We start from the raw sequence: 16,714 nt of genomic DNA on the forward strand, positions 1-16,714 counted from the left end.
TAATTATACGGTTATACTTAAGGGCATGTACAAACGCACTAAGTTTCTATCTCAATCACATTTTAATACTATCGGAAATGCATTTATACTCTTCTCTTTAATATTAAACAAAGTGTTTTGTACAAAATGTTGGAAGTGTCCACAAGATCAGCTCTTTGCTGTCATTGGAAGGAACAGAATAGCTTTCTGTCCGGGTCCCGTCTTGCTTCCGTTTTTGTACTGCCCGGTTCGCTTCAGTGCCACGTACCAGTCGCTGTATTTCCGTGAGCGGTAAGTATTGTAGTTGTTCGCTTCCAGACGTTCAAAAAAGAAACACTCGTCGGTTATGCATTTCTGAAAGAAAAGGAGGGGGGGGGAGTGTTTCAATTATGATGATACGACAGATCTCAATTTACATTTACAACATGAACATAGATGACAATCTTTGGGGGAGATCGAGGGCATATAATCATTCTATGCATCAAAACTCAAGCAAAGAAAATGACTTTAAAATGTTTCTTTCCTCTCTGGTTTTAAGACTAAGAGCTGCAGTGTAAATTAATACCCTTTTAAATAATAGGTTCTGTCATGGGAGCAGGCCTGCTAATAAAGTTACAATGAGTGGGAGGAGTCACATTGGTAACTGACTCCAGAGGGAGAGTAACTGACAGCAGCCATGACAGACACTGCCTGTGAGTTATGCTAGATGTTTCATGAATAAAGCAGTTAACAGAAGATCTACTGGAGTGTTTATTTCATGACATGGTGTCAGAAGTGCTGTTTACCCTACATTAACAGTCTGCAAGTTTGCCAACATGTCCAAGTTTCAGCCTCCTGAACCCTTTGATTTCTCTCAGCCTGCAGCATGGCCAGCATGGCGTCAGAGGTTCTCCCGGTTTCGCATCGCTTCAAAATTGGATAAGGAGAGTGGAGAGGTACAGGTTAACTCACTCTTGTATGCCATGGGGAAGGATGTAGAGCCCATATATAATGCATTCATTTTCCAGGAAGGGGAAGAATATAACTTTGATATTGTCATGGACAAACTGAGTGCCCATTTTGTCCCACGGAGAAATGTAATCCATGAAAGGGCCTGTTTCTATAAACGCAGTCAGCTAGCAGGAGAGTCTGTGGAGTCCTTTGTACGCAGTTTATTTGAAATGGCAGAGTACTGTGAATTTGGTCCTGCTAAGGAGGAACACATCCGTGACCGAATTGTTATTGGTGTAGCTGATGCTGATGTGTCGCAGAAGTTGCAGCTGGAGCCTGAACTGACACTAGATGTGGCTATCAGAATGGCACGCCAAAGCGAGATGGTAAAAGCACAGAATGTGACCATGAGGTCTGAATGCATGGTGAATGAAATGCAGACTACCACACGTTCTATTAGAGAGAAGCATAGTACGGGCAGTAGGCTGCAGACTGCAGAAGGGCTGAAATCACGCTGCTCTCGCTGTAACCGCATTCATGGACCGAAAACCCCCTGCCCTGCTAAGAATAAGAGATGTAGAAAATGCAATCGCATGGGTCATTTTGAAGTTACATGTAAAACAGAGATGGTAAAGGAAATTGAAGTTGGATGTGAATCTGAATGTACAGATGAACTATTCCTTGGATCAGTATCACAGTGGCTGGACACCGATGACTGTTGGAGTGTGGAACTCCCTGTGATGGGGGCATGCATCAAATTCAAGATTGACACAGGGGCAGATATCTCTGTTATGTCTGAGAAAAGCTTTAAATCATTACCACAATGCCCCATCTTGGAAGCTAGCAGAGCATGTGTCCGCAGCCCAGGAGGGCGTGTAGACTGTGTGGGCAGATTCCTCGCACGCAGTGTGTATAAATCAAGGCACTTCACCTTCTGGATCTATGTCATAAGAGGTCGGTGTGGTAACAACCTCCTTAGCCGCACAGTGGCTTGTAGATTAGGCCTTGTCTCTAGAATTAATGAAATACAGAGTGACATGTTTGGAGACATAGGACTATTAAACTGTGAACCGGTACGGATTCAACTGAGACCCGATGCTGTTCCTTACAGTTTGTCTACTCCTCGCAGGATACCATTTCCTATTTTGCCCAAGGTAGAGGCTGAACTGAAGCGTATGCAGGCTCTAGGGATAATTGAGGTGGTGACGGAAGCAACCGACTGGTGTGCACCCATGGTGCCGGTAACAAAGAAAAATGGAAAAATCAGAATTTGCGTGGATTTAAAACGTCTGAATGCGGCAGTAAAAAGAGAACGGTATGTCTTGCCTACACTTGAGGATATTGCACCTAAGCTGGCGGGGGCACGATTCTTTTCCACACTAGATGCCTCTAGTGGATTTTGGCAGATCCCCTTAGATCCAGGTAGCCAGAAATTAACTACTTTTATCACCCCTGTCGGGCGGTTCTGCTTCCGCCGCCTCCCTTTTGGCATCTCCTCGGCTCCAGAGATCTTCCAGCGAGAGATGAGTGCTCTCTTGAGGGACCATGAAGGCGCAGTAGTTGTCATGGATGATATTCTGGTCTATGGCTCTACAGCAGAGGAACATGATCACCGTTTGGAAAAAGTGCTACAGACTATCAGACAGTCTGGACTTAAGCTGAACAAAGATAAATGTTGCTTTAAACAATCTGAATTGCGCTATTTTGGACATCTTGTAAGCAGTCAGGGCATAAGGCCCGATGAAAGCAAAGTACATGCCGTCACAGAAATGAAAAGCCCTGCGACAGTGCAAGAACTTAGGCAGATTCTGGGTCTTATTAATTTTCTGGGCAAATTCTTGCCAGATCTATCAACAGTTTTGCACCCGGTGACCGAACTGTTAAAAAATGATGTTGCCTGGTACTGGGGTGAGCCCCAAGAGAAGGCTTTGGCTCAGGTGAAGAAGATGTTGGTGTCAGCACCAGTATTAAAATTCTATGAGTCTACCAGGACAACAGTGGTGAGTGCAGATGCAAGTTGTTATGGGCTTGGCGCCGCACTGCTACAGGAACATGATGGGGAATTGTGTCCAGTGGCCTTCTGTTCACGGACCCTAACAGATACTGAAAAGCGGTATGCCCAAATTGAGAAAGAGTGTCTGGCGGGTGTGTGGGCCTGCGAGAGATTTCAACGATATCTAGTGGGCCTGGATTTCTTCAGCCTGGAAACAGATCATAAGCCCCTGGTGCCTCTGATTAACTCATTTGATCTGGATAAGGCCCCAATTCGCTGCCAACGGCTACTAATGCGCCTTCTGAGGTTCAATGTCAAAGCCATACATGTTCCTGGGAAGAGGATGGTGGTAGCTGATACTCTGTCAAGACTTCCCTTAGAAGACAGTGACTTCTCTGACTCTGACTATGAGGTCCAAATGTTTGTGGACTCTGTTATGTCTTCACGTCCAGTTTCAGAAGCAAGACTAGAAAAAATCAAACAAGAAACCTTGCAGGATGCTGATCTCCAGGATGTTATCCGGTTCATTCGGGAGGGTTGGCCAAGCTGCCGATCCGCCTGTGTGTCCCTAAGCAGGTATTATACTGAGAGGGCTCACCTCTCTGAGGTGGATGGCCTTATTCTTTTCCAGGATAGGATTGTCATCCCAACAAGCTTAAGGCGCGAGGTGCTACAACAGCTACACCATGGCCACCAGGGCATCACAAAGTGCAGAGAAAGGGCTGCGCTATCAGTTTGGTGGCCTGGCATCAATGTGGATATAGCAGAACTGATCTTAAGGTGTGCTTTCTGTCGTGATAATCGGCCTACTCAGAGGAAGGAGCCCCTGGTAACATCCCCACTGCCTGGGGGCCCCTGGCAAAGGATTGCTGCTGACCTATGTGAGATGAGGGGTAGGAGATACCTGATTGTGGTAGACTACTACTCAAGATACATTGAAATAGCACCTCTCACTGCAATGACTAGCCGAAGTGTCATCTCCCATCTCAAAAGCATGTTTGCTAGATGGGGCATTCCACTGGAGTTTGTGAGTGATAATGGCATGCAGTTTGCCTCTGATGAGTTCAAAAAGTTCAGTGAGGAATATGATTTTCGGCACACCACGTCTAGCCCACACTACCCGCAGTCCAATGGGGCTGCTGAGAGGGCCGTCCAGACTGCTAAGCATATTCTGAAACAGCAGGATCCGTACCTAGCCCTCATGGCTTATAGGGCCACACCGCTGCAGGCAACCGGTACAAGTCCAGCTCACCTCATGTTGGGCCGCCACATGCGTACCACTGTCCCTCAGTGGAATCTCAGTGTACCGGCAAGTGATGACCTTCCATGGGCAGTGAAGGAGAGAGACGAAAAGATGAAGACGTCTTATCAATTCTTCTACAACAGAAGACATTCAGCACGCCCTCTGTCTAAATTGTCCCCTGGCCAGAGTGTTAGGGTGAAGCTAGACCAGGAGACAAGCTGGAAGACCCCTGCTACTGTTATATGTCACTCTCAAGACCCACGTTCCTATGTAGTACAGACCAACACAGGTGCTGTGCGCAGGAACCGCAGGCATCTCCAAGCTATTCCAGATTTAGACTGCGGAGAACAACCTGGGGAACACTGCACTGATACTCCACTGGCAGATAGTGGACCATGCCCAGTTTCGCAACCAGAGCGTAATACAGTTGTTCCAGGAGGTTCCCAGGTCTCTGCTGCCTCCAATAACTTCAAGACAACTTCCAGCGGCAGAGTGGTGAAACCTCCAATCCGTTACAGGGACACAAACTGTATAATGTTTAGTTAGTACAGTAACATGAAGAATGGGCAGAATAATCCCTATGTTACTGGGGGCTAGGGTAGTCTACCCCGATGCCCAAGTCAGGAATATGTTGTTGTTTAGTTTAAAATATATGCATATTACCTACCTCCCTGCTGATGGTACCTTTTATATTGTTATGTATTGCTGGTGTTTGTTCTTATTTCTTTAAGGAGGAAGATGTCATGGGAGCAGGCCTGCTAATAAAGTTACAATGAGTGGGAGGAGTCACATTGGTAACTGACTCCAGAGGGAGAGTAACTGACAGCAGCCATGACAGACACTGCCTGTGAGTTATGCTAGATGTTTCATGAATAAAGCAGTTAACAGAAGATCTACTGGAGTGTTTATTTCATGACAGGTTCTTTGTTTTCTACACCTCTGGTTAGGATCGAGCATCTCATTTAGGGTTTGTAGGACATTTACCTCTGTTAAAACCCAAGCGTTAATGATGATCTGTGATCCAGTCTTTCCTGGTGGCTGATAACGTCATTAGGGCAAAGTATACTTTCTAAAACCAAAAGCCACACACACACACCACGTAAACATTTCTTTTAACTTTTACATCAGGAAAATCAGAAATTATACGATTTTCCCTATCTTAGAAAAAGAGAACACTGATAAATTTACTTCTAACGTGTCTCTGCCAGTAATTATCCCCGCATTAGCTCTGCAATGTGTTTACTTTGATAGTTAACTTTGAAATCTCTCCCAGAGTTGTGGTTTTACTTACAATTAGTAAGTATACTAAACACTAGCGAGAAATGATTAGAGAACACGGATACGTTTTGGACTCCTTCGGTGCAGGTAATTCATTTGCAATAGACGCTCAAAATATTCCTTATTCATTACCTTATTTTGCACAGCAAAAAAACGTTTTGGTGTGAGATTAATAATATGTAATAAGAGTAAGTGATAAGCGGCTGAAAAACAGTTTATGTACAATTTGCATCATTTGGTTTTCTAGGGTCCAGCCCTGAACCTTAGTTTGTGACTTTCAATTTTTTTACAAGGCAGCCTTGCACAAGCTGGCAATACAGTGTCTGGTTCTGCTTTCAGCATTTGCATCCAGTATTATTATTTAATTATTTATATAGCGCCAACAGTTTACGCAGCGCTTAATACAATACATAAATTCAAGGGCTGTGACAAGACGAGAATTGACAGACTAAGACAAACCGATACATTAGGTGCAGAGAGCCCTGCTCGCAAGCTTACAATCTTAAGGGAAACATACTCTTTGTAATTATATATAATCTCACAGATGTTGGGGATGGTTTTCATGGATCTTCAGAAAGAAGGCCAACAGAAGAAGATAAGGCATTAAAAAAAGAAATCAATTGGCTATGTTTGGATGAAAATAAAATAATGACATATAGGAGAAATGTCCTGTTTTAGGGACCCCCATTTCGCCTTTTTGTGGAATGTGCTCACTAAGCCCAAAAAATAAATACAAAGGTTTTAATTATTCCTTTAAACAGCCGATCCCTCTGCTTCAGAGATGTCATCTAATTCATTCTCACACTTTGCCACTATCTAACACTAGCAACTAATCAAATCTGTTTCCAGCTGCTAACAAGAACTGCCATCTATTTTTATAACACATTAATTTCAGACACTCTCCAGCCAACTAATGCAGTTTTCTACTCCTTTCCCTAAATGAATATACGTTACACGTGCAACTTAGGACTGCAGTCATCTTTTAGGATGAGGTTTAAAGGCGCTGTTCCACTTGGGGTGCTTCATAAAAATATCACCAGATAGGTGCCTCATGCAAACAGAAGTAAAAGATGCCTATCTGCCATTTTATTTCTTTCCTCAATGTTACCTGACCCTTAAAAACCGCATTAAAAAGTCTATTGAGATACTAGAGTCGCTTAGAAGCAGGGTTCTGTCATTCTTCCAAAGCCCTTCTCTATGTATTACATCACAGCAATCTAACCTCCTACAACACCCTTCTATGATGTGAGAAATCGGCCGGCCAGCACAACGCAGTGGGATCAAATGAAATGGTCCCGTTGAAAGGCTTTGAACAAAAAACTACAGAAAAACGACATTATATTAAAATAGAAATATGTTTATTTAACATGTATACAACAGTAGTTCATAATAAAGTATTTAGCAAAGGAGAGGACTTTGCATGCCAAAGCTTCTGTCCCAGGAAGAGCTTGGTTGGCCCTGTGTAATGTATGATTATTTCAGTGGGATTTCTGCAAAGTCTCGCCCATTGAATTATACATTATACAGGGCCAACTCAGCCATTCTTCCAGGACAAGCTTGCCAGTGCTGGTTCTTCATAATGAAAAGGGAGCTTTTTTTTATTATTAATCATCTTCTAAATTACCATACGTTCAAAGTTTAGAACTTCGGGTTTTGTATTAAGAAAATAGTAATTTCAAAGCTAGTGAATGTTTCAATGAGTACCATGTATTTATTTTTTTATTTTGTAATTATTGTTCCCACATAGCTGTAATCACATTTCCAACCGTTTTCTATGGTATGTAGTTCTATAGCTTTGTTTTCACCATAAGTGCTTACAAAATGATAAATGTAGCGTTCCAAATGTTGGCAGAGCTCTTGGTTTAGCCTCGGCTTCCCAGTCCTAAAATGGCTTACATATGAAGCCAGCATATATTAAGAAGGTTGAGTGGAAATTTATCTCACATGACTTTATTGCCGCAAAACAAGCAATGGCAAGAAGACAGAAAACAGTAGATGCTTCCCGTGTTCTAGAGGCTATGTCCATTTGAGAAGAAAACAGAGATGGAAGAGATGTCTCATAGATACAGTGTATGTCTACGATAAAATATGGACTGTTAACTGTAGGAGGAGGGGGCGAAGATCTTCAGATGTATCGTAGATTGAAGTGTGATGTGGATGCTTTGGAATCAAATTTTGGAACTATATACATATGTTTTTTTTATTGTTTTATTATATGGGGGTTTTCAATATGTATAAGAAAAAGAATAAAACATGTAGCACAGGCAGACTAAAATGGCTCATCTCAGTTTGCTGTTTTATTGCCTTCTCAAAGGTTTAATTCATTACTTTGTTAAAATAAAAAAAAGGATCGATGGCAGCCCTATAGTATCTCCCTACTCGGTAGAGTTTATAGTGTCAAGATGACACTTTTACCTAAAATACTCTACCTCTTCCGTTCGCTCCCTATCCCTCTGGTGCTACGGGACCTGGACCTTCTTCAGGCGGAGATCTTTCGCTTTGTTTGGAGGGGGGCCAGACCGAGGTGGCGTCGTGATCACCTCTACCGGTCACGCGTTATGGGGGGCCTGGGGGTCCCTCACCTGCTGTCCTATTTTCATGCTGCTCAGCTGGCGCAACTGGCGCTGGTCCATCTCGGTTCTCAAGCCCCTAGATGGGTTCCCCTCGAGGAGACTCTGTGCCATTTGCCTGACATCTCGGAGGTCTGTTGGTTGGGGGGGAGCGCGCGCCCATCTTGTGCTGCTAGCCCTACCCTGTTCTTTTCCCTCTCTTTATGGGACCGTCTTAAAACGAAACTCAATTTGCTCCACGCGCCGTCTGCCCTTACCCCTCTGTTTCGTAATCCTGCCTTTCCTGCGGGGTTGGAGTTAGCTTCCTTCCGCTGGTGGAGATCTCACGGTTTTACGAAGACTGGTCACCTGTATAACCAGGGCTATTTCCACACCGTGCGTACCCTCACTGCTTCCTTTCAGATGCCCCCCGCGGAAACGTTTCGTTTCCTTCAACTTCGTTCTTTTTTGACGGGGCTCAAATTTCCCCGCTCCTTCCCTCCTATGACTCCGTTCGAACGACTGTGTTGGGCTAGGGACAGACGTCCGGGCGCGATTTCGCAGCTCTACACCCACCTTATCACACATGCCTTCTCAGTCACCCCTTCCCATTGTCGTTTGTGGGAGAATGACCTCGGGGTACCTTTGACCCAGCTGGACTGGACAGAAATATACACTAACACGTTCTCGCTTACCGCTAATACTCTCATTAAAGAGGGCGCGTTCAAGGTGGTTGGTAGGTGGTATCTTCACCCTTCCCGGGTCGCCCGGATCTTCCCGGGCTCCGGGGATGGCTGCACGAGAGGTTGTGGAGAGAGGGGCTCGTATTTCCATATGTGGTGGACGTGCCCTCTGGCCGTGGACATGTGGACCTGGGTCTTTGATCTTCTCAGTGAACTTGTGGGTACGCGGGTAGATAGGTGCCCTTTAACGGCTTTGCTTAATAAAGATCATCCTGACCCCCGATTCCCCAGGTGCATCCAACGTCTCATTCACAGGATATGCGCGGCTGCGCGACTCTCTATCGCTAAAAATTGGAATACGTGCATCCCTTCCCGACAGCAAATCTTAGCTAAAATTTGGCATATCATGCACATGGAAAAACTCACTGCTTACATACACACAACACTACTGACAGTTTCCTGAAGGTGTGGACCCCCTGGATGTCTTCTGCTTACGCTGACGGCTCCACGGGACGGATAGCAGCATTATGAGGTATCATTCTGGTGCGTTGAGTGGTCTCTTTCTTTCCTTTCGTCCTCCCCTTTTTTTTTTTTTTTTTTTTTTTTCTTTTTTCTGTTTGTTCGTTTGTTTGTCCCCTCTCCTTTCTTCCCCGATTTCCCTCTTCTCCCCTTCCCCTTGTGCTTCCCCCTTTTTCACCTGGTTCCAGTACTGGGATCTCTGCCCACCAGGGCTGTTCCGCCCCCTTTTTTTTTTTTTCCACTGCCTGATGGCGTATGGTGCCACGGCCTGGGGACTCTACCTACGGGTTGGCCCATTCCCTGGGAGGGTTTTCCTTCCCATGAATATCTGCGCTAACTCATATCGTGCTTATGTTTACCAGGCATAGTCCTGGATGTAGCTGTCTCTGAGCCTTTTTTTCCTCATGTTGGTTTCCTCCTCAGTACCTTAGCTCGGTGAGGCCTGAGACTTTCAGCAACACCAGTGACGTCGCTGTTGCTTAGTGTATGCACTTGTTTTACGTTACATTGGTTAATACCTGACGATGTTTCTGCTATTTGCACGTCATAATCTCACACAAAAAAAAAGAAAAATGGGCGTCTGGGCGCCGCTTTACTCTGACCTATATGTCTTTTTTTTGCATGTTCTGTCATGTGCTGTGCCTGGATGCCAATAAAAACCTTTTCAATCGAAAAAAAAATAAAAAAAAGGAAAATAAGCTTTTAAAATGTAAATCTCTTATTAGAAGATAATATTTAACTGTAATTTTTTAATCATTTTTATTTCATTATTTTGTTTAATATCAAGGTAGCTTTCACTCAAAACTGCAAACCTTGATCCTCTTTGAGAATCCATTGCTATCCTCTTTGAGAATCCAAATGCTAGCTTACATATCTGTATACAACGAGAAAAATATTTTTTCCGCGGGACTTTCCCATAAAATTCATGGTACACAGTGAATAGAGTGCTAGGAAATCATAGCATTCCGTAGATGTCATAAAAGCCATTTGAAGTTCAACTGATAATGAGCATAACAGACCCACTCTGGGATTATTGTTCATCAGTTAAGGACAATGGAATGATAGGCTGTTAATGCACCATGAATCTCATGCTGGTGTCTCGAGTGGTCCTTAGCTGCCAATACTGTTATTTTCCACATTACTTAATTTCATATAAATCCTACGTTCAGACATGTATACAATACTGTGCAAAAGTTTTAGGTGTGAAAAAATGCTGTAATGTAAGAATGATTTAAAAAAAAAAATAGACAACTAAGAAAAATAACAAAATGCTAAAGTGAGTGAATGTTAGAAAAATGTAAATCAATTTGATATTTGTGAAACTACCCCTTGTGCTTCTTCAAAAGAGCTTGGACAAGACATCTGGAAACCCCTGTTTGCCTTGCAAATGCGGTATAACTACCCTGTGTCTTGTTGCTGTGCTCAGTCCTGAAATGGTGTATGACTTTTTGGTGTTTCTGTTTCAGTTATTGATTGTGTTTCAACCTACATATTAAACTGATGATTATTAGCACCTATCTGGTATAAATATTTAATCATACACCTATCTATATGTCTACAAAATCCCTGACTATGTGCAAATGTACCTAGAAGAATTGATGCTGTTTTGAAGGAAATGGGTGGTCACACCAAACTGATTTGGATTTTTCTTCTGTTCACTCACTTTGTATTTTGTTAAATGATAAAAATAAACTATTAACACGTCTATTTTTTAAAGCATTCTTACAGCATTTTTTCCACATCTGTCTAAAACTTTTGTACTGCACTGTATATGATAAATCCTCAAAGATTGTATATCCTTAAGGATCGATTCAGTAAAAATCCATCGAATCAAATCAAAATGCAAATTTAACCCATTCAGTCCCCTATGGACGTACCGGTATGTCCATAAAATACATCTCAATAAATGCCTATGGTTGTACTTGTACGTCCTGACCTTCTTACACAGGAGATCAGGCTGTCAGCAGAAGCCAGCATCGGGCATTCCCTTCCGGGTCGTGTCACTGCTGACGTCACCTGGAAGTTCTTCGAAGGACAGGATATCCCCTGCAGGGTCTGTCTAGACCCTGCTGAGATATCAGATCGCGCCGATGAGGCACTGATCACAGACACTGTGATCTTTATGCAAGTCTATGGGGACTTGCATAGAGATCACAGTGTGATCGGTGCAGGGGGATTGCAGGGAGATGAGTGAGAAACCATGTCAAACAGAAATCAACACAAAAAAAAAAGTGTTAGTGATTTTTTTTTAACAATAAAAACAAATCACTAAAATAATACAATGAATAATAATAAAAAATAAAGTGAACTAAGTGATGTCATTGTGACATCACTGGCATTAATAACATGTTCAAGAGGACTATACTGCACTGATAACTTTAATTTAAAAAAAATATAAAAAAACAAGCAATTCCCTCTTTCTACTGATAATTCTAGACTTGGGATTTTTATGCCCTAGATGCATTACAGTTACAGTTTTTTGTTATAAAGAGGGCAGTTTCCCTTTTCAAATAATTAGCGTGTGGGCTAATAAAAATTTCCATATTCCAGGTAACGGAAAACATTTGGCCAAAATCATCAGTCTGACTAGTATTACCGAAATATGGAAAACTCTATCACAAATCTCCCACCCATTCATATTTTTTCTGTCTGGACAAACATATCGCTAGCATGTGAACTTGTAAAGAAAACTGAAAGATGGTCAGAGAATAAAAATGATTAATTTATTTCTGTACTCCCTATGTGCATGATTATTTCCATTTTCCTATATTTATATTATAATGTCCCCTAAAGCCCTTACACAGATACCAGCTGATAAGGGGGCTACAGCATTACTGTCGTGTCTGGGACCGAAGCATCTGAGTGCAATGTCTGGAAGTGGGGGGGCTTAAGGAAGATGAAAAACAACTAAACATTTTTATTGGACTATTTCAGATAAAGTCGCGTGTATCTAGAATATGATGGAGCCAAGCCCTAAACACAACATTAAAATCCTGAACCTTTCCTATGTCTCAATGGACCTTCCAACAATATAAGACGTGAGTATATGCTTTATGTGGGATATGCATCTGTCTGATTGTGTTATGCTTAAGAATTAAATGCAACACTGGGAAATATTCTCTGAAAATATCTTAATACTTATACCCATGGATTTTACGAGGTGTCAGCAAAAAGTTCTAACAGAGTCCCTTTCTAAAAATAACTATTAATTTCATTTTACAAATATACAATGTACAATGTAAGGGTCTCCCGAGGTCAAAGAAAATGGACAAATCTTTTTAACACAAGATCCTTGTTGTAATAATCTGTATGTGAAGTTCAATGCATTGGGAAGTCCAAAAAGGACATCTAATCTTCCTAACATTTCCATGGAATCCCAAATTACCTAGCTTACCCTCATCAAAAATGCACAATGAAATCTGAAATCCAAGTGCAGTCTGATTTATCACTCCTGCGCCTTGCGTCTCAATGATAAAACCGATTGAGTAGTTATGTCTAGGAAAAAAATATTTTTTGGAAAGCTAACATCTGCTTGTGGTTTTCATGCCTCTTCCAAGCCAACGTTTTCTGTAAAAGGATTTTAAGCTTTTCACATTTGTTGAGATACGTATTTCAATGTTAAGTTCAGGCGGCGTTAGGCAGCGAGTGTCATAGGCTTAATACCCAGGGTGTAATGCACATCTGCAGCTATTACTTTATTTATGCAGACAATGGGTTATTGTGGTTAAGTGTGTCTGGTTTTAATATACAAAAGCACACTCATGGGTAACTACAAAAGGATGTGGTTGCTTCGCCTAATCCTTGGCCATTTATAGTTAGATTCAATTTGACTTGGTTATGTTTACAAGAACTAAATACAGTACTATCGTTCTTACAATACAAGCTAATTTGAAGGTATACAGTTGCAGGTAGACTTTGAATCCGATCTCCCCCAACACTGGTGGTTTTGTTACAAAATAGATTGTATAAATAGACTGTATAAATCCAAAGCACTGTTTTAATACTCCAGGGCCATTCCAAAAGATACTTTTTGAAGCATTAATAATCTATTCTGGCTTTGACCTCTCGATCCAGTACCAATAAGTAGATGATCCACTTTCTACAAGATGCTTACCTTGTCTCTGAGGTGGGTTCTGTGGGCATCCTTTTGGTGTTCGGTGTTGTGTAGAGCTTCAGGTTGTGAACACACATCAACCTGTGACTGCTGCCCTACACACACTTCATTTATTCGTCAACTGTGCTCCACTCTTATCACATGTATGTGTCCTAAACCAATAGTCTCAAGATAACACACTTATTGGGGAACACCCATCCTGCCCAATATTTAATAAAGCATTAAGATTAAAATGTAAAGAGGTTTAAGATATAACATTAACTAAGATTAATACTACAGTATATGACATATGGAAACCATTTACAGAAACAAACGCCTTATTTTCAGTACCCATGGGGTATCTGACTTTATTGGGGGATAGCACCAACCTGTTCAGTTCGAAGTCCAGCTGAGGAAGCTATACTTTTTCCAGTACACTGCTTCACCTAACACCTATCTACATCCTATATACCTCCAACAAAAAACAAGCCCCCCTTTAAGATGATGCAAGATGATATCAGAACTGCTGCTCCTGTGCTGATGTGCAAAGTGATGTTGAGAGCTTACTCTGGACTCTTGTCATCTGCTATTTACTTAATGTACTTCCCTGTCCTCGGTGCGTACTGCTTTATTGTTTCCTGGTGTCCCTAACTGCTTGCTTGTGTACCTACTCCTGACCTCCGTTTTACTATTCTTCCACTGTGCTCCTATTGGATTCCTGGGTGCCAAGTACCTTCAAAGTGTGATTTGCCCTGCAGTTGAGCTCACATAAGGTGCTTAAATATCCAAAACCCTTCACCCACCCTTCAGCCAGAAGAAGGTTGTATCTGAGGTGAGCTGGATCCAGTGTGTTATGTCATAGTAAAGGGCCTTTATTTATTTTGGAATACTTTTACATGATTTATTATGATAAATAACTATATGATACTGTAGAGCTGTATATACAGTATATATACCTTCAGCTCAATGACAAACATATGCAGATAGATATGGCTACAGTGGGTTTGGATTTGATAAATGAAGTGCTAGCTAGCATTGATTTGTCAACAAAAGATGCTAGTGCTAACCTACGGCAACGTTATTGCCTAGTAAGGCAGTGAGCCTAATTACCCAAGGAGCCTACAGGGAGCCTAATCACCCAAGAGGGCAATTGGCGTGGCAGACGGTCTACCACCCCCCTTGGACCTGCCAGTCTAGGCCAGAATACACCACTACACTAAGTAAATACATGTAAAAATGTAAACAGATATGTCCTAGTCAAAGTGCATCTCACTTAGGCTCGAATAAATCAAACTGCATATTAAATCCTAAAAACAAAAGAAAACTGGGCTATTGGGCTTATAGTCACAATAACCACATCCAGTGTAAATTATGTTGCCAACTGTAATAACTCTGAGTAATCTTCCAGTCTCCCAAGTAAATGATGTAATGTTCTAGCAATAATAATTGTGCTGCTAATCCAGGGGTAACCAAAGAGCCGTAGCATTCTCATGTCCCTTTTTGGAATGCTGGATAAACAATACAAGTGATTATTCAAGAGCCAAGCACATCACTACACTAAGCAGCTATTTAGAGCTTATGCGGATTTGCCTTTCCTGTTTATTGTGTTATTTACCCTATTTTTTTATCAAGTTTATGAGCTTATGCGGATTTGCCTTTCCTGTTTATTGTGTTATTTACCCTATTTTTTTATCAAGTACCATGAAGTTTATGTTAAGGAACATGATGATAGTGGGAAATATAATTCAGGTTCGCCTGCAGTGGGCAGCAGGGAGAGCAGGGAACTTCATCCTTCAGCTATACATACCAACTAGACGTCTGGTCCCAGTAAATATCTACACATGGTTTGTTTTAGAACGCAATGATTTGAGCCTATGCACACTCAAACCACCCTACAGTACTGGACCCCTATTGGATAAACGGACCCTGGAAAGTTTGTATGTAATGGCATGCGTGTATGTGTACGGGCAATTAAATATTTGTCTATAAGGTCACATGTACGCTAGGATATTTGCAACCATTAATACGTAAAAGTGTATGGGCTGTATACAAGAGTATATTTGTGTATCTTGACAGTCTATCCACCAGTAATTCTGTTTTGGGCCCTTGTTAAGGGAATACAACTATTTAATAAAAATATAGTTGATACATAGTTAATATAGTAATAATAATTTATGTATTTTTTATTTACCTAGGGGAACTATTTAGAACTATTTTAAATTAAAAAATAGATAGTGAGTCTAGCAAGTTTAAAATTGTCCACCATGAACCATGTGCATGACTATCCTTGTGTATAAGTGGCCTACAGTCTTAAAAGTCTCAGTAGCATTTAGGTAAAAACACCAGAACATGCTTTTATAAATGTATTTGTGTCTGGGGTCTATTTGGTCAGACCCTGGAGGTGAACCTTTAGTTAAAGCAACCACAAATTCTTAAAAGCGGCAACCAATTTACAAAGTAATGAATATAAACTGTGCCTTTAAACCTGTACAATTATCTCTTTCAGATGGCGAGATTTCAGGTCATCAACACTTTAAAAAACATCTTTTACTCTGACACCCTGCAGCCTGTATTTTGAGATATGAACTTATGATTCCCCTCCAGTGATGGTCACTCCCTGAGTTGATATTGATCCAAAATGACTCTTTCGTGCTCTGCTGTACCCCATAAACTCTTCAGCTATAAATCTAACAACAATTTCTGCGAGAAAACCTAAATGATTTACAGCATAATTGGTTACTGTATAAGCCACCTTACGGTTGAGTTGCATTGACAACCTACCTGCACGAGTCCAAGACTACTAGCGCTGTAATCACAGGCCTGGGATTTCTTTGGCAATTAAGTCAGAAATACTGTATCCAGCACATAAATGTATGCCACATGGAAAACATCTCATGTGTAGGTTCAATACATCTCCACGGAACTAAAGCCAGGAAAAATACTGACACAGTAAAACCTTAGTCCGCTTTCCAGATGCAAAAATAGATCCTATGCTGTCACTAAATCAAGCACATGATTAAAAAGTTTTAATATGTCGTTTAAAAGTGTAGTTTCTTAAGACGCTCATAGGGTGTCTAACAATTAAAATTTTCAGTGCACATTTTCTAGGTTTAGCGCCTACAGGGGCAGGTATACAGTTTAATAAGCAAAGCGAGGAACCAACCCAACAGACCGTAAGTTATGTCACTAAGGAACTCAATCTCCACCAAGGGCATTGTCCTTATACCATGACACAACAACAAACAATGAATCACCAGCTACATACTCTTACTTTTTGAGACATTTGGTCGGAGCAAACAAAGAGATGACGGATGCAACCTCAACTTTTGTACATAAGTTGAAAACATAAAACACCAAGAGGGTTACAGAAGAAGCTGGAGGAGTTATTAAGATCATTAAGACACTCCAGATGGAAGAGGACAAACTCAGGGCTGAAGAACAGATAGC

At 41.6% G+C, this 16,714-nt stretch overlaps 1 protein-coding gene across 1 annotated transcript in view; it reads right to left on the minus strand.

Annotated features, from left to right (window-relative positions):
• Positions 1–43: 43 nt before the first annotated feature.
• FGF2 (fibroblast growth factor 2) overlaps positions 44–16,714 on the minus strand; it is a 32,119-nt gene continuing 15,448 nt past the window's right edge. The window contains exon 3 of the mRNA XM_053461412.1: positions 44–333. Within this exon, the coding sequence (XP_053317387.1) occupies positions 148–333 (186 nt within the window). The 3' untranslated portion in view covers positions 44–147. The remainder of the gene's footprint in view (positions 334–16,714) is intronic.

The sequence above is a fragment of the Spea bombifrons genome, chromosome 1, assembly GCF_027358695.1.
Source record: "Spea bombifrons isolate aSpeBom1 chromosome 1, aSpeBom1.2.pri, whole genome shotgun sequence".
Taxonomy (NCBI): Eukaryota; Metazoa; Chordata; class Amphibia; order Anura; family Pelobatidae; genus Spea; species Spea bombifrons.